The sequence below is a fragment of the Podarcis erhardii genome (assembly GCF_964252035.2).
Source record: "Podarcis erhardii genome assembly, chromosome: 16".
Taxonomy (NCBI): Eukaryota; Metazoa; Chordata; class Lepidosauria; order Squamata; family Lacertidae; genus Podarcis; species Podarcis erhardii.
Window position 1 is genome coordinate 34,558,729 of NC_138514.1, and position 23,899 is coordinate 34,582,627.

At 43.4% G+C, this 23,899-nt stretch overlaps 1 protein-coding gene and 1 long non-coding RNA gene across 9 annotated transcripts in view; one reads left to right on the forward strand and one right to left on the reverse strand.

Annotated features, from left to right (window-relative positions):
* Positions 1-23,899, forward strand: part of TBX4 (T-box transcription factor 4) — a 101,410-nt gene that overhangs the window by 41,622 nt on the left and 35,889 nt on the right. For 7 of the 8 annotated variants that reach the window (XM_081844176.1, XM_081844180.1, XM_081844183.1 and 4 more), the window contains 2 exons: positions 13,471-13,629; positions 17,354-17,448. In XM_081844176.1, coding sequence (XP_081700302.1) covers positions 13,471-13,629; positions 17,354-17,448 — 254 coding nt within the window. Of the gene's footprint in view, positions 1-41; positions 272-13,470; positions 13,630-17,353; positions 17,449-23,899 lie in introns of those variants that run through there. The other variant, XM_081844184.1, reaches the window with a different exon arrangement.
* LOC309331818 lies at positions 21,973-23,723 on the reverse strand. The gene is made up of 2 exons (XR_014151988.1): positions 23,154-23,723; positions 21,973-22,074 (listed from the first exon to the last, which is right to left on the reverse strand). It is a non-coding gene; the product is annotated as an uncharacterized lncRNA (long non-coding RNA).

Genomic DNA, 23,899 nt, shown 5'->3' on the forward strand with positions numbered 1-23,899 from the left:
AGGGAGGGAGAGCCGCGCCGCAGTCCTCCTAGATGGGGCGTCGGGGAGAAAAGTCCCTACAACCCCATCGAGTTCCCTTGGATCCTGCAGAAATATCGCTGCGAGGAAATGGTTGGGGCAGGACTAGAACCCAAATTTGGTCGTGTTTGGTAGAAAACACAACTGCGAGGCAACGCGTGAACAGAGCCTGCGCGTCGGCGGCCGCCTTATTCAATGCATTTTTAGAGCGATTTTATACTGCTGTCAACTCCTACCACTATCAATCACCCTGGTCAGTTACACTCGCTTAGTTTGTTTACTCCGAGTGCTTGGTCTTGTGTCTCCCCCACATCCCAAAGACTCGGGAATGCTTACTAAACTTTGTATATGTGTGTGTGTGTGTTTTGAATTATAGCTCAATTAAACGGTTGCATTGCTTTTTAACTAACTCTCAATTCAGGCTGCAACCCCTATGCGCAGTTACTTCCGAAATAAACAGGCCGAGCATCGGATTACGCTGCCTGATCATAGCAGGCATGTTGACTTAGTCTAAGTCCCGCCGGCTGCTAAATATGGGGCAACCCTCTACCCGAGGTTTTGTTTAAGAACTTCACACTCTTGAATGATCCAAACACACACACACAAGCCACCTTAAAGCGTGTTTTACTCAGAAGGACGCTCCCTCGAGTTTGGTAAGATTTTTACTCCAGAGGAAACGCCCCCCCCCCGGTTATATTTGCATTGTGATTTAAATTGGTGGGGTTTTGTTTTGTGATTTAAATTGGTGGGGAAACACAGCGGGTTTTGTGGCGGTGAGAACAACAGGGAGAGAGAGCGCAACATGAAAGGCGTTCAATAACCTGTTTTTAAAAGGGGGATCTTCCTTATTTACTCAGGAATAAATTGCTCTAAAATCAACACAGGGCTTGGGTGTCTTGTGTTTACACAGGAGGCGTGAATCAGTGGCCCATCAGACACTTTAGGTAGCTTCTGGATTGTACCCCCATGACTGACACGTGACAGCCCCCCCCCCACCCGGAGGGCTACATTTATTTGAAAGTAAGAGTCACCTTGATTTCAACTGGACTTTCTTATGAGAAAAGCCTACCGAGGTGTTGCTGTAAGCCGGTGAACTCACCTTCTCACGACGAGGGTGTCCTCTTGAAAGGAAGACATGGCTAGCGCATTTAAACTAAAATCAGTAAAACCGTCTAGTAGACTCTTTTAAATAAATCGCTTGTTAGGGTAGACCGAAGTGAGGCAGCCTTTGTGCATACTTACTCGAACTTGATCCCCGTTGAACTCAATGGGATTTGTAGGAAATTGTGCATCAGATTTAAATCCGAGGTTACTTGGGGGGGGGTGGGAGCGGAGGGGACGTATTGTGCATCCCTATGCATGTCTACTCAGAAGTAATTCCCGCTGAGATCAGAGGGACTTAATTCAGAGGTAAACGTGCGTAGGATTCCGTCCCGGAATCTGCAGGACCCTATTCAAGTTCATTCTGAAGTACGTAAATCTCTCTTAATCGGTGGGGTTTAGTTTAAGGTAAAACGGACCAAGGGGTTGCACGTAAGATAACAAAGATGTTAGATATGCGATTCCAGCGGCCGTGTAAAGGATAAAGTCGCAAGCAAATAGAATCCTCTGTGCGCTATGCGTCGTCCCAGGTTACTCTAAGAAGATTTTAGAGCCCTGAAGGAAGTCCTGTTGAGAGCTCAACGTGACTTCCTTCCAAGCAAATAAAATCCCGTGGTTGTTTACTTATAAGTAAAACCTCCCGTGTTCAGAGGCGTACTCCCAGGCATGGGAGCTGCTCCCAGGAAAATGTGCAGTCTTGTGTGTGAGGATTAACAAAAGTTACTCCAGGGTGTGAGTGGAATCCTTTAAAAATGGATTCTAAGCAAGCTCCATCATATGAAATGAACACGCTTTGCTTCAAGGAAAGCAGGATTTCCTCCCCACAAATAAAAACAAATCTGGAAGAGTGTTTGATTTGAGCAGACACACACCTTGATTGGGTCCTAAGGGTGGTATCCAACTAAGTCACATTCCACTGAAAGCACTGGGCTTCACCAACTTTCAAGTCCATTCATTTCAGCCACTTTTTAACCCTAAATTTACCACCTTAATTTTCTAGTTTTTTGTAAGGAGAGGACACATTGGGTGCAAAATCAAATCCCATTGAAATCTATGCACAGTTAATTTCCACATAGGATACTGCGTGCAAGTTATATTTTAGTGGGGCTGGAGTTTGAGGACATCCTTCAAAGTGAGATCACACACACGACTCACACGCAAATGCAATGGGTTCCTTGTAGTAAAGTTTAGTTACATTTCAACATACTGATAGTACATCACGTGTGAATTGGGTCGGCTAAGCTTCTAAGTACCTTTAACATGCTACTGTCTAGGGAGTATGCTTCACTGAAGATGATGGGATTTGCCTCTGAGTAAAACATGCCCAAGACTGCATTTTGAGGAAGATCAGGGTTACTTAGGAGCAAGTCACATTGCAATAATTTTATTCCACTTTTTACCATATACTTCTTGTTTTGCGTAGTTCACATGTGGCCAATAGTGCCTAAGCATCCTTAATCAGCATTGGCTCTCAAGCTTATTATCATCATCTTTGGTCAGTTTTATAGTAAGGGTGACTTGTAAGCAGCCTTGAATTTTTGTTAGAAAGGCAAGAGATAAAAATGCTTAAAATCAATAAAAACAACACTAAATAACAGTAATAAATAAAGCTGTGATCCTGAGACTACTTATCCCCACTGAATTCAATAGAACTTGCTTCTGAGTAGACAGGGCTAAGGATTACAGAGTGCAATCCTTACCATGTCTACTCAGGTGCAAGTCCTATTGAATCCAAATGGGGCTTGATTTCAGGTAAATGGGGTTAGGATTCCAACCTCATTGAAATATACTTGAAGTGGGGTGTGTTTTATTTATTTTTATTATGCCCAGCAGGGGTTAATTTGAAGTAAAAGTTGCACAGGATCAGATCTCCATTAATGGTGCCGCTTGGGGAATAGAAACAATCCATTTGTTTGTAAATTTCAGCATGGGAGTGAAATTGATCTGATCTTTTTTTTTCAGGCTTAGCTTTTATATTGCACATTTCATTGTTAGATTTTTGGGTGTCCCCACCCTGCCTCTAATCTGCTTAGTAAAACTTGGGAGAAAAGCTGTCTGCCTCCCCTCACTGTATTATCTTTATTGCTTTTTTCCCAGTGACTGTCAGAGTTAGGAGAAGGCAGGCCCTTTTATCTTAACTAAGGCTCACCGTTAGGATGTTTACACAGAACATCTTTTCGTCTCTTTTTAGTATTATTACCAAAGTTTTAAAATGGACTCCAGATAAGGAGTTGGGGGTGGGAAGCAATATTGCAGCCTCCCGTTCCCCTGAATCTAATTTAAGTAATGTTATGAACGAGAACATTTGCATGCTTTTTTATATCTTTAGGCGCAAGGGAAAAACCTTGTCCAATGGGGTTGACTAATAGGGCTAGATTTTTGCATGTTATACACAGATGTAAGTATCACTGAGTTTAAATGAGTTTGCTTCCAAGTAAGCATGCTATAGGAATACACTTGTAGGATTTTTTAAAAAAATGTATCACATATGTGTTGCCTTGGTATCCCAGCAGATAGCAGGAACAATATGTAAAATTACGGTTAAAAATAGAATTAAGTCAGATTTGTGGATTGCCTGTAACTTTGTGGGACTCTCTCAAGATCTTAAAGCGGACAAGGCTAGCCCCTGAGGAGCTATTTTCATCTGGTGGGGAATTAAGGGAGTTTTTCACATGGATTCTAAGTTCCATTGATCCCAGGGTAGAATCAGGAGTAAGGGGCTTCAAACCCACTTGCTCAGAAATAGATTGTGAGGAATGCAACCCAATCCTGCACATGCTTACTCTAAGGTAAAACGGCCTTAAGTTCAATGAGACCTCCGAGGAAATTTGCATATAGCTGTGCAGCTTTAACCTGAAGGAAAATGAGTTTAGGTTTGGAAGGATGAAGTCTCATTCGCCAGATTGAGATGGGAAAAGGCATTCGTAAAGAGATCTGATTGATGCCCGCAATATTACTATTTATCCATTATGGGAAGCCTTCCCCAACAAAATTAAATCTTCCAGTGGCAGAAAATAATCACATATTTTCATAACCAAGAGAAAAAGATAAGAATCTGAATGTGCTGGGAAAGGTAGAAAAACTACCAGTCAGTCTCTTGCCATTCAAAAAGTAAATCTACTTAGGAGTAAATTCCTTTGATTTCAATGCAGTTTACTTCTCAGTAAGCCTGGAAGCCTAAACATGCAGAAGTAAGTGCCACTGAGTTCAATGAGACTCGAAAGTTTACAGGTTTCAGTCAGCATCACTGAAAATTTTGCTGAATTCAATGGGACTTCTAAATCAATGTGCATAGATTTGCAGCCTCTTTTGGACTTAACTTTTGAGTAAACATTCATAGGCTCAGGCTCTAAATGTGCTAAGGGAAGTAAGTCTGAACTATGAGAAAAAAACTTGTAAGTAAACATGCAGAGGATTCTGTTGCATGTGTGAGAAAAGTGATGCTCAAACTCACTTTCTAAGACTGCAGTCCTAACACACCCTGCTTTGTTACTCCTAAGTAAGCATGCATAGGAATCTAGTTGCATTCAGCATACTTAAGCCAGAATTTCTAACAGGCTCCAGTTTGAGACCCTCCCCTCCCCTTTTTCAGTGGGAACAGCTGCAGCCCAGCTTAAGTAGTCTTTTTGGGCTAGCTGTGGAGGGTTTTTTTGGGGGGGGGAGAGGAGGAGTCTTTCCTTCCTGCCTCTCAGCTGCTGCCCCTAACTTGAATATTGCCCTCATATGTTAATTCAAAGCTAGCCTATCTGAATGCCCTCTTGTATTTGCTGTTTATTCCCCAACACTACAGGAAAAAATATATCATGCAGTCAAGGTGTATCATTTCTGAATTTATGTTCCTTAGCTTAGAAAACCTCTATGTCTGTGACCCAGTTTGCTGGCAACTGGGGGTGTGGGAGATGCTTTTAAAAATATCCTTCAAAGCCAAGGAACAATTTGGGTACCCTCTTGGGAATCAGGGGGAAAGGGAATTTTAAAACTGTCCTTTCTTTATAATGCAGGACAAAATTAGGAGAATATGTATAAAGTTGAAGGGCGATGTGAAAGGAGGACCTCTTTTGCATGTACATGGTGCTGTTGCATCTCGCAATGCAGGTCTCACAAGTCTGATATCATTCCCAAAGTCAATTTGCCCAGAGATAACAATGGGACAAAATAACCCGAGCCATGGGCAGCCATACTTCTCTCAAGCTACTTGAAACTCTCTTAAAAATGGTTGGCTCTAGTCGAGCTAAACTTAAATCCCGGCGACCATACAAAAATCAGTAGTAGGCATGCTCGTCTGTTAGGAAAAATCCAGAAGTTACAGCCAGGTAGTATCTTATTTTGAGGACCAACTAAAATGCTGCAAAAAACCAAAACAAAACCTGGAACAAAACAAGCAAGCTTTTGAGCTATCCGGACCCTTCTTCAACTGAACCATAAGACTCGCTCACTATTTTGTGGCATTCTTTTCAACACCCCTACTAACCACATTGCCTTTCTGTGGCTTTTGACTTTGTGGTAATTGTTATTTTCTGCATGATGTTAATAGCCTTATCCTGTGCACATTACTCAGTGGGACCCCCTAGTAAGTGTGCTTAGGATTGTCATGGAAGTCTCTCTGAAACCAATAGAACAAGTTAAGAGTAACTAAAATCTGGTTGCTTCCTTCAGTGGGATTTAGTAATGATGACCAGCCTTAGCCGGCTGGCAACTTTTAATCTGTCTCCAAATTTGGGAAGAGGCAGGGACAGGCATAGGCAAACTCGGCCCTCCAGATGTTTTGGGACTACAACTCTCATCATCCCTAGCTAACAGGACCAGTGGTCAGGGATGATGGGAGTTGTAGTCCCAAAACATCTGGAGGGCTGAGTTTGCCTATGCCTGGGCAGGGAGATCTGTAGAAAAACAATAGACTTGGTAAAATTTGGGAGGGTTTTTAAAAAATTGGTTAAATCTGCTGTGCTGTTAACGGTAGTATGATCTAAAGGCATAACCAGGTAATCATGTGCATCTCCATGGTTGTGACAAAACAAAAAAATTCCTTCCAGTAGCACCTTAAAGACCAACTAAGTCAGTTCTTGGTATGAGCTTTCGTGTGCATGCACACTTCTTAACCTTCGCCTTGTACTTGCTGTTAAAAGAGGAGGAGCAGGCCAAGTCATTTTTTTCTGGTTAGTTGGCAATCCTAAGTGGAAGAGAGGTGAAAAATGGGGTCCATTTCTTTACGTTCCCAAGAACAGTCACTGGTATTCAGTTCATATGGGTCACCTCCTGAAGCTGTTAAAAATAAATAATTCCCAGACTGAAAAGAGATATTATTGTACAGCAAGTGGAATAATAGAATCAACACAGTTCATGTATTTAAAGAGAGAGGGGAGAAAGGTATTTCCAAGGAGATGTTAGAGGCTCAACAACACACACACCAGGTCTTCTGCTTTCCTCAAACCAAAGAGCATCTCTCCCTACCATATAATACTGCCGCTGATGTTTTTCTTGAAAAACAGCTTATGTTCAGCCAGCGTGCATTGATACAGAAAACGGAGGAAAAGTCCTGGAATTATAAAGTTTTAAGGGGGAATCGGTATCGCCAATGGGTGGGTAATGATGCATCTCTGTAACTCCAACAGCTTTTCTTTAAAAACACCACCACCACATTTTATGCTATCTAAATTTGAATTTGGGGGAGGAAAAAAATGGCATTATTTGTTAGAATTTTGGTCTCTTGAACTTCCAAAGTATTTGAATGGGGGGGGGGGATTCTCAAGGGCCGTTATGAAAGAAGTTGCAAGAACTTAGTAAAAGACACAAAGATAAAAAGCTATGTGTTGGCTCACTCTGGGGCCTACGGCTTATATCCATTAGGGAGTCTAGCCACTTCTGTTCCATGAGATTAGACTGAGCGAGTTCCCAACTGGCTTTGAACCAAAATGAATTTGGATACAATGTGAACCAAACTCTCTCTCTCTCTCTCTCTCTCTCTCTCTCTCTCTGTGTGTGTGTGTGTGTGTGTGTGTTGAGGATGCATGGGTAAATGATGTCATTTTCTTTGGAAGCCTATCCCAGTCTTTAATACCTCAGCCCCCATCCCACAAACCTTCACTTTCTCTTCCCTGGTGTTTACCTAAGAGTCTCATAATGTTATTATGTATTAGATGGAAGCCCCATTGATTTCAGTGGGACTTTACTCATGTATCCCCCCCCCAAAAAAATAATATCTAGGGCAATATTCTTCCAACTATATTCCTTCTGGGATAAAACTGAGGTTCTTCAGCAGCTCAGCAAGGGTTCCTCAGTGAGAAGACCAGGCTTCCCAACATTTCTAGTGCAACAGTGAGGGCTGATAGCGTTGGTTGGAGTGGTGAGTAAAATTAGAGTATGCCCCAAAATCCTTTGCAGCAACTGCAGGGTGGTGGGGGGATGCATCAGGAGCACAGGGACGTAGGAAGTTGCCGCAGACTGTCAGACCACTCTTCCAATCCAATTCAGAATTGCTGCTCCAGGAATAAGGAACCTGTGGCTCCTCCCAGATGGATTGCAGCTCCCACCAGTCCCATTCAACACAGTTCATCATCAGGGATGTTGGAAGCTGGAGTCCAGCAACATCTGGTAGGGCACAGTTTCTCCATCCCTGGTCTCTGCTGACGGATGGTGGCTTTCCTGGAGTTCAGACATGTGTCTTTTTCCAGACATGTGTCTTTTCCTACTGGAGATGCCCACCCGGCCTTTGTGGCATGCAGTAGTCAAGTAGACATGCAATGGGTTTGCCTTTCTTTCTTTCTTTCTTTCTTTCTTTCTTTCTTTCTTTCTTTCTTTCTTTCTACATCTATACCTAGTGGGGGTATAGGGTGCTAATCAGACTCCTACTAGCTAGTGTGGTCCAAATAACCTAGGTGTTGGGATTTAGAGCAGGCAGGCAAGGTTCCAAGGGCACAAAAGTGATGGCGTGGTGCAAGGGAAGGAAGGATGAGTCTGTTTAGCAGCCAAACACTTTGTCAAGCCACCAGAAACAGATGCGTGGGCCAAATGTGACCCGTGGACCATGGGTTCACCACCGCTGCTCTATCCCGCACAGAGGAGTTCTTCAGACCAGGGGAACCCAAGCTAGAAGCAGCAGCTATACAGTATAGGGCCACCTCTTGGTTCTCGGCCTGATCAAGTTGCAGTATGTAGCTCTTATGTAGAGCATCTGCTTTGCATCCTGGATATCCTAGGTTCAATCCCTGGTACCCCCAGGTAGAGTTAGGAATATTCGTGTCTGAACTCTTGGAGAGCTGTGGCTGCTGATCAGTGTAGACAGTGTTCAATGACCAGTGGTCTGACTTGCGTATAAGGAAGTTTCTAGTGTGTTTATGTACCTGTATACCATGGGATGCGGGTGGTGCTGTGGGTTAAACCACAGAGTCTAGGACTTGCTGATCAGAAGGCTGCCTGCGACGGGGTGAGCTCCCGTTGCTTGGTCCCTGCACCTGCCAACCTAGCAGTTCGAAAGCACGTCAAAGTGCAAGTAGATAAATAGGTACCGCTCCGGTGGGAAGGTAAATGGTGTTTCCGTGCGCTGCTCTGGTTCGCCAGAAGCGGCTTAGTCCTGCTGGCCACATGACCCCGGAAGCTGTACACTGGCTCCCTCGGCTAGTAAAGCGAGATGAGCGCCGCAACCCCTATTGGTCAGGGGTCCCTTTACCTTTACCTATACAATGTTAGCTGCTGAGAATCACAAGTTAGAGAGTGCTGCTGTCCAGCTTGTGGGTTTCCTATGAGGGCCGCTGTAAGAAGAAAATGCTGGTCTTGATGGGCCTTTGGCTCAGACCCTTCTGATGTTTTTGTGGCTGAACACATTTGCTCACTTACGATGTTTGGTCAGTCTCCTGTGCTGTTTGTTCCTGCCTCACTTTTAACACCATGTGGTTAGGATCATAGTCTAAAGCTGCATTCTTAAGTATACTTTAGCTATACTATGTTGGGGGTGAGTGAGCTGGTAGTTAGGAGAGGGCTTTCATATGTGCAAGCCCATCCCTTCTTCATATGTAGCACCAAGCAACAAATCTTGTGTGAAGGGCTGCAACTCAGTGACAGGCCTCGGGTTCAACCCCACCATCTCTAGGTAGCGCAAGACCCCTGGTCTGGAACCCTAGCGAGAGCTGCTGCCAGTCAGTGTAAACAATATTGAACAAGATGGACCAGTAGTCTATTTCAATATAAGGCAGGTCTTTATGTTCCTATGAATGAATGGCAATGGATCAAGACATTGAATTTTCGAATTTCAGAGTTGGAAGGAGGTATTGAAGACTATTTAGTTCAATCCCCTTGTTCTGTGTAGGAATCTTGCCACTACAAAACTGGCCAGCCAGGCTCAACAAACAAAGCCGTCCTATGCCACTGGTCTGCCTGGCTTAGTATTGTCCCTACACTGACTGGCAGTGTCTCTCCTGGGTTCCTGATAGGGGACGTTGCCATCCCTACCCAAAGATGCCGAGGATTGAACCCAGGACCTTCTACACACAAGGCATCTGCTTTGCTGCTGAGCTACATCTCTTCTCATATTCTGCTCATCCAGAGCCTGGAGCAGCTTAATTAATAAATGTATTATGCAACAAACCCCAAAATACCACATTAAAAACAATGCAGCAAGGAGCAACAGTAAGGCAAGCAATCAGCTTTTGGTTTTGCTTGGGTTAGAATGAGGGATTGGGGAGAAATTCATTTGGTTCACTTTTTAATGCAAACGCTTCTCATTTGTGCTTCCAATGCACATACCGAAATGCAGCTATACTTAGAAAGTTGCACATCTCCCTATTTTTTGATGCAGTCCTCCAATCATTTTTTCCCCTTTACAGGAAAAGCACATGTTGGGGAAGACTGTGCACAAAACTATATATCAGTGAAAATAATGTATAAAAATGCATTACTGCCTTGGGAAATTGGTTGCAGAAAAATGTGCATTAGGAGAAATGCCTTTGCAAAATGCGTATCGATTTTCATGCAGAATTTATTATTATTATTTTAATTTTTAAAAAGGCACGCTGGCAAGCTGATGTGGGATTGGGACAAACTGATTATAAGATTGGAAAAACGAGAAACCAAAATTGATGGATCCTAGTTAGAACTGGACCTTGGGAATTTGTGGTTTAAAAAGAGGTGCCAAACCTCAAGCCTTCCTGGATGGAGTTAAGATTAATTTATGCCAAATGGGATCCTCAAGCTGTCAGTGGTCATGTCTGGGAAACTCTTCCCTCTCATAGAGTCTGACCTGACTCGCAAGCAACCCACCATGCTTGGCAAAGGCCACCAGCCATGTATGGTTTAGAATAACAGAATCACAGAGTTGGTAGGGACCACAGAGGTCCTCTAGTCCTGCAATGAAGGAATCTTCACTAAAGCATCCATGACAGATGGCCAGCCAACCTCTGCTTAAAAAGCTGCAATGAAGAAGAGGCCACCTCCTTCTGAGGGAGTCTATTCCACTGTCGAACAGCTCTTACTGTAAGAAAGTTTTTCCTGGTTTTCAGTCAGAACCTCCTTTCTTGTAACTTGAAGCCATTGGTTCAGGTCCTATCCTATGGAGCAGAAGAAAACAAGCTTGCTCCATTCTCCATGTGACAGCCCCTCTAAGTCTCCTCTTCAACAATCTAAACATATCAAATTCCCATAGCTGTTTCTCATAAGGCTTGGCTTCCAGACCTTTGATCATCTTGGTTGTCCTCCTCTGCATACGTTCCAGCTTGTCAATATCCTTTTTAAATTATGGTGCCCAGAACTGGACACAGGGCTCCACGTGGGGTCTGACCAAGGCAGAATATAGCGGGATTATTACTTCCCTTGATCTGGAAACTAATGTTGATGCAGCTTGGAATAGCATTAGGGTTTGTTTTTTTTGCTGCTGCATCACACTGTTGATTCATATTATGCTTGTGGTCTATTAAGACCCCAACAACCTTTTCACGTGGACCACTGGAAAGCCAGGTGTTCCCCATCTTATATTTGTATATCTGGTTATTCCCGCCTAAGTGTAGAACCTTGCATTTGTCCCTATTGAAATTCATTTTGTTAGTTTTAGCCCAGTTCTCCAGTCTGTTAAGGTCATCTTGAATCCTGATTCTGTCTTCATCAGCAATGGCCACCCCTCCCAGTTTGGCATCATCTGCAGATTTGATGAACATCCTAATAATAATAATAATAATAATAATAATAATAATAATATTTATACTCCACCCATCTGGCTGGGTTTCCTCAATACCTTCATCCAAGTCCTTTGTAAAGATGTTGAACAATAATGGGCCCAAGACAGAACCCTATGGCACCCAATTCGTCACCCTTTTTAGCATGATGAGGAACTGTTAGTGAGCACTCTTTGGTCAGTCAACCTGCTACAAATCCACCTAACAGTTACCTTGTCCAGCCCACATTTTACCAGCTTCTTCACAAGAATATAATGAGGGACGTTGTCAAAGATCTTACTGAAATCAATATATATTATGCCCACAGCATTTCCCCTGATCCACCAAGCTTGTAACTCTATCAAAAAAAGAATTGAGATTCATCTGCATGACTTGTTTTTGAGAAACCCATGCCCACTAGGTATTTTGAGTTTGAGTCTGGGTTTGTATGAACAGGGGTGGATGAGTGGTGGTTGACAAGTACCTGGCTGGCTATAAAACATGTCTAGTTTGTGGCGTTACACATGGCAGAGATCTGCCCTTATACCAGGTTGTGTGGTGGATGTGGCTGAACTGTGGCTTTTGAAGTTAAGGTGTTTGTTCACAAACTCTTTTCTTTATCAGTATCAGGGCTGTGTTCACCTATTTACATTTAAGGCCTAAACTTAGGGAATGGGAACCCCCCCTCGCCATGATTGCCATTCTTTGGGATTGAGTGCTGGTGTTACCACTTTCCCTCTCTTCCTCCACTTCATTAGGCCTCAGCCTGGGTTCCTTCTGGAGTAAAGTTGGGCACAATCTCAGAAATAAGGCCAGATTAATGGATTCTAATTCATTCTATGGATTTGGGCTCCAGTTTCACTGCAGCCACGTCTATGGTTTTTTTCTGTGGGATTTTCCCTGTGTAAAAAGGTTTGTCCAAAATTCTTCTCGACTCAGGATAGAGTGGCCGTTCCTGTAACACCGGAAAAGACCGCCATGTTTTTCCATGTTGAGGAAAATGTGATGCTGGCAAGACTAGCGTGGGAATAGAATATTCTTCATAATGCTGAAGAGTTTAGAGATGGGACAAGATAAGAGAGGGCAGAAGGAAATGAACTCAGCGGCAGAACAAAGTTGCATTAATTTTGAACCAATTCAGATGTTATGGTTTCTACCAAATAGCCCACCAAGCTCTGCATTTCTTCATTTGAGATCCTACACTCGCTTCAGATGTGGGTTCCTTGTTTTAAAACCAGGGTCAGATTTAAATATATATATATATATATATATATATATATATATATATATATATGATTTGTCTGTTTATTGTGGGCAGATCTTTCATAGGATAGAGAGCCGACTTTGACAGATGCAATAATCTGAAATAAGGCTTAATTATTGATGATACAGGAATAAAAAAAACTTGGTCTCAGAAAAGTGGGTTTTGATGATTGCAATGTTCACCTCAAATAGGACATGAGAATTGTGACCCTGTGAGTTCTTATCTAGGTGAGATTTTTAATATATAAGGAAGGTCAGCTCCTCTCTCCTTGCAGATGTTGGGAGCCCTGGGAAAATTACATTTCCCAGTATGTTGCTTGCATGTGGCTTGCAGCTGCAGCAACCCGGTGCCAGAAGGAGTGGGAAACTTTCCTTCCTCTGCTGCTGGTGGAGTTACAGCAACAAGGTGGGAGAATGTGGGCAGTTGAGACTCGATTGTGCTCTTGATGACATTCAGGGGATACAACAGGGTCTGATCTGGCTCAAAATTGGGCTTGGAATTAACTGAGCTGTTTATTTTTTACGGGGAAATTGTTCCGTTTTCTCCTCCTAATTATGAGCCTAAGTGGGGGAGGTGTTTCATTTAAGGTTCCACAGGGGTCTCTATTGTCTGCAACAGAGATTCCCCATCCTGACTGTAGGGAAACAAACCTTTGGAGCTATATGGAATAATAGTAATAATAGTAATAGTAATAGTAATAGTAATAATAATAATAATAATAATAATAATTTATTATTCATACCCCGCCCACCTGGCTGGGTTTCGCCAGCCACTCTGGGTGGCTTCCAACAGAATATTAAAATACAATAGTCTATTAAACATTAAACGCTTCCCTAAACAGGGCTGCCTTCAGATGTCTTCTAAAAGTCTGGAATATTCACTTGTGGAATTTGAGAGGAAATTACCCAACTGACTGAAAAACCCCTTTGTTTCCTTTTTTTTTTTTAGGAAATGCTCCAGGAGAAAAGTTTGTCTGAGCCGGAGGATGGATTTGCTGTGCCCCAGGCCCCTGGCCATTCTGAAACCACAACGGGTTCCCCTGTTCTGGGTGTAGCAGGAGTCAGCAGTACGCCTCTGAACAGCCCCCAGGGTCCAGATCCAGAGCAGGTATGCAGCATGTTTAAATGAGTCTGTTTAGGCATGGTGTAAAGAAAGTGGATAGAGAGAGGTTTTCCACCTCCTCTCATAATACAGTGGTACCTTGGTTGTTGAACGGCTTGGCTCCCAAACGCCGCAAACCCGGAAGTGTGTGTTCCAGTTTGCGAACGTTTTTTGGAAGCTGGACGTCCGACGCGGCTTCCACGGCTTCCGATTGAGTGCAGGAAGCTCCTGCAGCCAATCGGAGGCCACGCCTTGGTTTTCTAATGGTTCCAGGAGTTGAACGGACTCCCGGAACGGATTAAGTTCGACAACCAAAATACCACTGTACTAGAATTCACACCCACACAATGATTTCTGACAGATTCAGGACAGGCAAAAGGAGAGTACTTCACACTGGGCGCAATTAAACTATGGAACTGCTCCCATAGGAGGAAATTATAGCCACCAACTTGTATGGCTTCAAAAGAGGATTAGACAAATTCATGGAGGATAAAGGTATCAGCGGCTACTAGCCAATGTGTCTATGTTCTGCTTCCGTGGTTGGGAGGCAATATGCCTCTGAATACCTGTTGCTGGAATACACAAGAAGGGAAAGAGTTCTGTGTCACCCGGGTCCTGTCTGCAGGCTTCCCATGGGCATCTGGCTGGGCACTGTGTGAAAAAAAGTGTTGGACTAGACGGGTCTTTGGCCTGATCCAGCAGGGCTCTTATGCTCCTAAAGATCATGCTTAACACCCTTCCCTGATATAATCAGCTCCTGATTGTATTTGGTTTTGTCTGCTTAAAGCAGTCGTTCCGAAACACAAATATAGTTATTAAAGTCTCCTGTGCACCAAAATTGCTTTCCCAACGGAGGAGGCTGCCCTGTAGTATCTCTGCATAACTTAATGCTCTGTGGCTGCTTCAGCTCAGCCTCTGTTGGAGGTAAGGAATTCCACGGTGTCTGTTTTGAGTGTGATTAGCTCATTGGGTCGTTCCATTGCAGAGGCTCCAAAGAATGGTTCTCCTTCAGAGATGGTCACTCTGCATGAGTGATGGCTTTGTGCTTGCTTCTTTCCTCCAATGAGCCTCTGTTGGTGTCAGGCCGTTTCGTTGCAGCTCTGCATTGGGTGTGGATCGCTCCATCACTCCCAGTGTAGAGATGTGGCAGAACGGTTGGTCCTCAGAGGAGGCTGCCTGTTGCTTCGCTGCATGTTCTGGGCTTAGATCTTTTGAATGAGAAGGCACACCCATGATAGAGACCTGTACAGAAACACTGGGTATTAAAATCCCGTCTATGGACAATTCTTAGGGGTCATAATAAATTTATTTATTGTGTTTATATCCCACCTTTCCTCCAAGGAGCTGACTGTGCCGTACACCATTATCCGCCATTCATTTTATCATCACATCAACCCTAATACAGTGGTACCTCTGTTTACGAATGCTTCTGGTTACAAACGCTTCAGGTTACGAGCTCCGCTAACCCGGAAGTAGCTGCTCTTGGTTGCGAACTTTGCCCCAGGATGCGAACGGAAATCGTGCGCCAGAGGCCACATAAGCGAAAGCACGCCTCAGGATAAGAACAGTTGCAGCCTAAGAATGGACCTCTGGAATGAATTAAGTTTGTAACCAGAGGTACCACTGTATTCAGGTTATAGTTTGAGATATATGGGGGCAAGGTCCATGGTCACCTAAGTGTGCTGCATGGCTGAGAGGGAATTTGAACACAGGTCCCCCTTCCCCTCTCCAGGTTTGACACACTTAACACACTGTACTGGCTCCCAGGATTTACAAGAATGGAGTATTTTTAATTCACTTTTTTTTGGGGGGGGGGGCAAACCCTGACTTAAAAACCTGTACCATCTTCCTTGTTTTTGTTTGGTTTTAACCATGTGGTTTGTTTGCTAGCCTTGCTAGGAAAAAAACAGTTCTGACCACACAGTAGTATTATATGCCAAATTATTTATTGTAATCACATTTTTTTGGGTTGTTGGTTTTGTTTTTTTCTTTAAAAAGAGAGTTATAGATCCTGCCATTTTTATGCAATAATTAAATGTAATTGTGTACCTTTCTGCCAAAAGGGGGAGAAAGATTGTAAATTTCCTTGCAAATCCACCCTGGCTCCTGATTGGCTAAATCTGTTTAGTAAGTGTGTTTTTATAAAGTGTTGACAACTTTCCTGTATCAGAATTATAACCAGTCGTATAATAATAAAGCTGAGAGGTGAAACTGAGAGGGAGCCTGCATTTGCTCCTGAAATTATATTTTAAAAAAACCAAACCAGTTGTGTTATAAATTCAACATGCATTTAAGTAATAACAATTATGCCTCAAGCCCTGAAGCTCAGTTTTAATTCTTGTTTGCTCTGATGATTGATAGCTGATTATTTGGGGAGGGAGGGGGAGGAAAAGCAAAGACAAATTACCAGCAGATTATGAAAAGTCAAAGAAAATTGATCTTAAAGTGAAATACAAGTCACCAGCCATTAAATGAAGGGAAATGCAGATTTCAGTGAAGTCAACCAATGAGAGGTTTCTTTTGGTCTTTGGTCAATCTAGTCAGCTGATTAGATCTGGTTAGTGAGCTATAGACTCTATAGGTGGCCTCAGGTTGAGACTCTATCTTCGCAACCTCAAGCTTTCCTACCTACCTGAAAAGGTAACTAAGCTTCACTTAATGTAGTTGGACTTTTCAGTAAACATGTGCAAACTGTACAGGCACTTGCTTTTAATTCCAAGAGATATTCTTAAGGGTGTGAATTTTTAGAAAGGACCACAGACACCTCTTTTACCCCAGGCCAGACTATTTTGTCCATCTAACTCAGTTTTGTCTGCCCTGATTGGAAGAAGCTCTCCAGGCTCTCTCATTCAGAAGTCTGTTCCATCAGCTGCTACCTGATGGTACATAAATAACAATAAATGAAAACAGGGAGTGATAGGAACCGAACCAGGGAACTTCTGACGGCAGGCGAAATTATAGACATAGGGGTAAGCAGGGGAGCTTGTAGAAACAGTGGACTGGGATCGGGTGCTGTGGGATCTTCTCATTGCCACAAGCTTGCAGTGGTTGAAAAAGTCTGATGGTCACATCTTGATGTGACACAAGGACATTTACTGTGTACTTATGACGATGACTGTGGGGTCACGTGTGCAAACCTATCCTCCAGCCTCTGTCTTCACACCAGAGCGCTTCTCGCGTTGAGTTGATGCACTTAACCGCCCCCCCCCCCGCTGCCACTTCAAACTGTCCCATGAGCAGAAAGGGGGAGTGGGTGGGACTGCATGCGTCGAGCTGGGGTTGGCATGCACAGCCCCACACCCTCTACCTCAGGGGTGGGGAACCTCTGATCTGTGGGTGTAATTGAGTCCTCCTAGGCCTTCCCATTTGGCTATTTCAGCGAAGCCACACCCACCGCCCTTACATATAGGAACCAGGTGTGGGGCGGGTTAAGACCTGGCTCAGCCTAAAGGGCTTTGCAGGCATCACTGATCAGCTGATGTGTGGCTCCTGCACAGGGCTTTGCTAGACTCAAGGAAGAGCTGAGCCTGCATGATTTGGGAGTAATTCCAGAGCAGTCAGCCGGGTAGCCTGGCCTTTAGTTCACAACAAAATCCAATTTTGTTTCTTCTCTTTACTGCTTGGTCTGGCCTAACCGACTTTCCTCAGTAGCTGTGTTTTGTTTGACTTTTCTCAGTTTAAGTTTTTGTGGCTTTCTCACTTCTTTTTTTGTTTGATTGGCTTGTTGAAGACCATTGAGAACATCAAGGTGTACCTGCATGAGAAAGAACTATGGAAGAAATTTCACGAAGCTGGCACAGAAATGATCATTACTAAAGCTGGAAGGTAGGTTTCTAAAATCCTGTCATTTTTAAATGTTGCTTTTAAATGTGTGTGTATGTCCTTTGTCTGTATGTATTCTATTTAGTTGAGCTCTGGATCCTTGCGCCACTGACCTCTTTGAAATTCTCCACTATAATTGTGGGTAGAGGAATCTATTCAATGTTAGTCCTGCTCAGAGTAGATCAATTGAAATGAGTGAACCTGACCTAACTTGGGTCCATTAATCTCAATGGGTTGACTGAGGATGACTAACACTGGAGAAAGCCCAGACATTGTGGGGGAGAGGCAGGGGTGTGGTGGTCTGGGGCTATGGTGGGTTGAAAATCCGTTGCTATTTCTGCAGGAGAACATCAACCCCATTCACGGGATTCATTTCCATTCCAGACATGGGATGTATAAGTGAACATTGGCAATTTTCACTTTTCATCAGGATTCTCCCAATATCTGTACAACCAGGGGCAATACATCAACCTGGTACCAAATAGATTACCATCCTAATTCTTGCCCCTGGTGGTCACAAGCCTTGATTATCCATATTCACTATGGACACTCCTTGTTTGATTTTACTTGTTCAAATAACACCAAGGATTGTCCATGGTGGATTTGGATAATCAGGGCTTCTCCAACTTGTTTGGTGAACTGATGAGGTGGAAAAGAGAAGCGATCGTGGTTGATTTTTAAAGATTGGGGGTGTGATACAAGGGAGGACTTGTGTCCCAGCAGCTACAATCGGCTTTGGAAACGTTATTCTTTCCCTCCCCTTTGAATGCATTAGAACGAGGCCAGCCCTATAAATTACCAGCAATTTACTGCTAGCGCCTACGTACTAGGTTCATTACTCCCTTGTAGGCTTGATCTGCGGGGGGATGTTGAAAAAGCAGAGCAACCTCCACGCTGCAAATGGGCACGCCGTTGTTGCCAAGAGCCTGTGATTTATAAAGTGGAAACATCTTTAAAATGCACTCGCTATCTTTTCAACGTTGGACTGTTTTTGTTACAGAAGGTGGGGCGGGGAAACTCAGAGCGATTATTTCATATTATAAGGGGAATCATCAAAAGATTAAACAAAAAGAAGTTTATGTTAACCAAGTTCCCTGAACTTTGCATAAAATGGGTTGACTCCTTCATGGATAAAATATGGTGTGTAGAAGTATACAAGGCTTTGAACATCGCAGTGCATAAATCTGTGTGTTTTTCCAGTTCCAGAGTTTTATTATGACTTTATTTTGGCATGCAGAATATCTTCTTCTTCTTCTTCTTTTTAAAAAAGAGTTAATTGGAAATTATGCATTAGATGCAAACTCCAAAAAGCAGAATTTGCTGGCAATTTCTCTTGTGCTGATCTTATCAAAGTTAAACAATGAACTTGTATTTCAAACACCTTTCTGAGTGGTTTTGCCCTTCTTTCCCGGAGACATCTGTTGGCAAAATTAGGCCGCTGGTCTAGATCAGTGTCATCGGACATGGCAAGGCTATTCAGGGCCCCGAATCCCAGAGGGGCCCCGAAATCAATATTCGTCCACATTGCTTTAAAGAATTGGGTCCAGTAGATGCAATTTGAGTTCCATGACTCAAATCATTAATTTATGGTGGTATCTATTTCGACAATCCTTAAGTTTGATTGTCAGTGGTGCAGGTGTTGCAAAGGTGGAGCACCGCAGCAAGTTGACTGTTCTGCTGAAGAGCGTTTAAATTATTTCTACATATTGTCTCCAGAAAATGACATTGCAAAGAAGCTCTCTGTTAATGAAGCTGGATGTGAATAAGGCAACAGGGGGTTATCAAGACCTCATTGCTGATTGCCAAAGGCCCTCCACAACATTTCAAGCTTCAGGGCTTCAAAAACACAGTTCCTGTTAGGGAAAGGACTGCAGCCTGGCTGTTGAGAATCTGATTTGTGCAGTTACCGTGTTGCTGCTGCTCCTTTTAAAAAACAGGAGATGGCATGGAATGAATTTTAGGAGCTTTTGCATGCAAAGTGGGTGCTCTACCGCTAAGTAGTGAGCCCATCCCAGAATTTGCTGGCTCGCAGATTATTCTGCTTGGAGCAGTGAGGCTCACAATTGCAGGAGCAAGATTTTTGCAAGTCAGGAATGGCATGCAAAAATAAATCAAAATGCTGTGTGTGATGTAGGCTGTTCTCTGGTGCAGTGTTTCTGTTCCACACCCCCTGCTCTGTTGGTGGGCTGAAGCTGGTGGGACAACTTACCCTCGATGGCTGGGTCCTCTCTGAACAGCATCCTTTAAGGCTTATTGATTTTAAGAGACCATCCCTTGGCCCCTAGGAGAACACTGGTTCTGTCTTTTATGGGAGCAATTAAAGCGGTTATGAAACAGAGCAGGGTCGTTAACCGCGATCCCACTTCTGTGATATTTATAGGGCCCTTTTCAAGATTTACATTTGAATAAAATGGTAATCTAATTTTAGCTCTGTTATGGGTTTTTATTTTGGGGGTGGGGGGGAATTTTGTCAATTTTGAGGTGTGGGTGGTGCCTTGGGAGAGTCTAAAACCAGCTTGTAAAGCAACCAAACTCTGTTCCCCTCCTATGGTAATGGAAATGAAATCTTTGTTTAAATCTCTCGTGCAACGGTATGGGGTTAACTGTCCTTCCTGTGAGATGTGTGAGAGAATGTTCTAAATATTAAAAAAAGAATTAGATGAGTTGTTATAAAAACATGTACCCAAATATAAAAACTCCCCCTTTTCCACATAACCTCCATGGCACTGCCACCAGATAAATCTCTTCGATCTGTCCGCAAGGCCACAGGTTCAGGGTTTCCTGTGTTTGGTGAAAAGTGGATTTGGGGCTGAAAAATGAACTAGCAAGGAGAACTCCCGCTGAACTTGCCTTGTTTGTTATTCTGGAGTAAGGATCTGGCCCAGGCTAATCCAGCACTTCAAAGAGGACGGCCCTCACTTTGTATATAGAACGTCATGGCAAAGAGTGGCGTGGTTGATAAGAGAAATTGGGGATGGGACGGTTTTGATGCCCTGGGAAAACGGGACCTTAGTGGGAAGTGCTTTGATCTTTTCTAAAGTATTTTCTGTAGGGTCATCTGCCTCTTTTTCTTCTTCCAAAAGGCCTCTGCTGACTCTTTGTCTCATACACGAAAGGTTTAGTATAATCTGTGCTTTTAAAGGAAGTGGGGATAAAATAAAAAGGAGGCAACCTAAAATTTCCACCAAGGAAAGCTTGCAGAATGCAAATTACAACAATTTTTAGACATCATTGCTGAGGCTTTGCTTCTTCTGCAAGGTAGGGGAATGGGACAAAGAGACACTGAAAGCCTTGCCCCACTAGATTGCATCAGATTTTGTCCATACTGTTTCAAGCCCAGCTGTAAGGACTAGAAACTTGATGGTTTGTTTGTTTGATTCAATGCAAATGGGAGAATGTTGAATTCTGCCCTCAGTACTGATGTTCCGCAATTATAGAATTACAGGTAACAGCTTAAGATGTTCACACTTATCTGGTGAATATAGGACTTTGCTCTTGGTGTAATAAGGTGAAATGGCTCTGTCTCTTCCTCTGTCTACCCCCCTCCAATAAAATTTCAAAAAGTCGTGTTGCCAACAAAATGCTAGATTTTGAATCCATATCCTCTCCAGTTATTTGATGGATGAAAATATTTTTTTCATCCATCAAACTTTAATTTTTCCACTTCTGCAATTTGAAGCGGCTTCTTTTTGTCTGTTGAAGTTTGTAGGCTCCTTCCTACAACATGGGAGTGTGCATGCTGCTTGCATTTCTTTGTTTTTAAAGCATTGGGAAAGTTCTTCATTCAACCACGTTCCCCCTCCAAAAAAACATGTTGCAATGAGAATTCTTTAGCTATGATTCCTGTTTTGCAGGGGGTTGGTTTGGTGACCGGTAGGGTCTCTTCCAACTCTACAATTCTACGATTCCACCATTGGTGCTAGATCTAAAGAACAGTAGTAAGTGGCGGAGTGAATTGGGCCAGTGTTACACTTGATTTTCCAACATGGATGTCACTGCTGGTAACCGAGGAGGGGAAAAGCAGAAGGGGAGTCAGCTCATTTCAGGTGCACCGTTGAGCGTCAGATTGTGTCTACTGCACCTGAACTATGCCTCCCTCTCCTTCCTTCCCTGGGTTACCAGCAGTGACCTCTGTGCATTAGGAATCATAATCATAATAAATTTATACCCCACCCATCTGGCTGGGTTTCCCCAGCCACCTGAGAAGCCAGGTAAACAATGCCGCCCCTCCATTCAGTTCTGCCCTGCTGAGTGCTACTGCTAAACCATGGGCAAAACTAGGCTTTATTTCACCCTGTTCAAAGACCTAGTTTGCCACCCACCCTGTGCATTTATGTACACACACACACACACACACACACACACACACACACACACAGAGGCCGGGAGTCTCAATGACACCCCTCTAGAGGCTTCCCCCAGGGCAAAAAACCTGGCTAGCCCCCCTGTAGCTACGGCTCTAGCTAAACAATATTTCAACGTTCTGGGTTTCTTTTGGGTCATATTAAATGGCACTCTGTAATGAAGTGAAGCATAATGGGCTTTATTTGACTCTTTTGAGTTAAGAAGTGTTTTCTAGATCATAAGCGGTTGGACTTTGCTTTTTCTTAGAATCTGAAGGTCCATCAGCTGTAACAAAGTGCAAAAAAAGTGGTTTTAAACAGAGGGGTGAACATAGAATTAGGCAGTGGTTTCTGTTCTAACATGTGTTTGTCACAACAAGCACTGTTTCCATTCTACTGCAGTTTGCTTTCTGCCTAATATTATGTTATTCTTTTCGCTGTCTGCTGTATGAAAAAGAACATACATAACTATTTATGTAGCTTACAACCATTTCAATGTAAAGGAAATGTCAAAACAATTTTTTAAAAAATCACCAATCAGGTATTGTTTGTGCACCTAACCCCCCACCCTCAACAATGTTGTGAACAAATACTGATCACATTTGCTTGACTAATTTCCTTACCTGCACCAAATTCTACTTCCCTTTCCATTGGAATTCTCCAACACCTGTACCTCCTATGGTGGTGTCACTGGAAGAAGTGACTCTGAAGGGATCTCAGGATTCTCTATGAAGAACCATAGATCAGTGGGAGAGTACATGCTTTGTATGTGGAAAGTCCCAGGTTCAGTCCCTGGCATCTCCAGGTCCCATCTGGAACCCTCAAGAGCTGATGCTACTCATTGTAGACAACACTGAGCTAAATGGGCTATTGGGGCCGACTCTCTATATCACAGCTTCCTGTATTAAAGCAACTCTTAGTGCAAAACTCCAGGGTCAGGAATCTTGTTTTATTTTCAGGAGACAAGTGGTAACTTGGTGGTAGAGCATCTGCTATGCATGCAGAAGTTTCCAAATTCAATCCATGGTATCTCTAGGCAGCACTGGGAGAGACTTCCTGCCTGGAACCCTGGAGAGATGCTGCCAGTCAGTGTAGACAATACTGAGCTAGATGGACCAATGGTCTGACTAGGTATAAGCCAGCTTGCTATTTTCCTGAGAGGCTGTTGCCCAGTTCCCACATACAAGCACACCTGATGCTCTTTCTGACAATACAAGTACCGGTATATGTCTCTGTTGGTTGGGATGAGGGATTCTGCCACTTCCATCATTGGCACTGCTGCTGACTCACTGGTTGGGGATGTTGTCCAAAACAAGCCAGAAATCCCTAGCCAAAAAGTCTAACACACATTCCTACCTCCCCTACCAGATAAACTCTGTGATTCAAAGGCTGATCAATCTCTGGATGGACTTTTTGGCTTCATGTCAATAATTGCCAAACACAGCCAGGAACTGTGGGACTGCTAGAAGGAATTAAAAAAAAAGAGGTTGATTTTTAAATAAATACAAATCCCCTAAGTGGTTTCTCCTCTAACAGTTAATTTAAAAGCCATTTGTGACTATCCAAATGTGCCCAGGACAAACTGAACTGAGGAGGGATCACTTCATTATCAGACCTAATAAGTCACTCTCACTTCATCGCTTAGCTATTTTAGCCCTGGCCTTTTTCTTAATTTTCTTTGTACTTGGCCACCAGCATTGCTGTGTTCTACGCAGGGCTGCCAAAGTGATCTGATTGCATAGAAAGACAGTCCAGAAACGTCTACAGCAACCTTCTCCAACCCAGTGTCCTCCAGATGCTGTTAGACTACAACTCCCAGCAGCCAGCATGGCCAACAGTCAGGGATGATGGGAGCTGTAGTCCAAGAACATCTATGAGGTGCCAAGTTGGGGATGGTTGATCTACATCATGCAATAGGCTCATTGGGAGCTATTTGAAGAGCAGTGGTTGTGTGGCATGGATGCAGTCCTCCATTTGATCTCTCAGGGGTGGGGAATCTGCAGCTCTCCAGATGTTGCTAGATGCCATCTCCCATGAACCCCAGTCACAGTCTTAAGAAAATAAGAAAAGACTGCTGGATCAACAATGGAGGCAGAACATAGTCATCATGG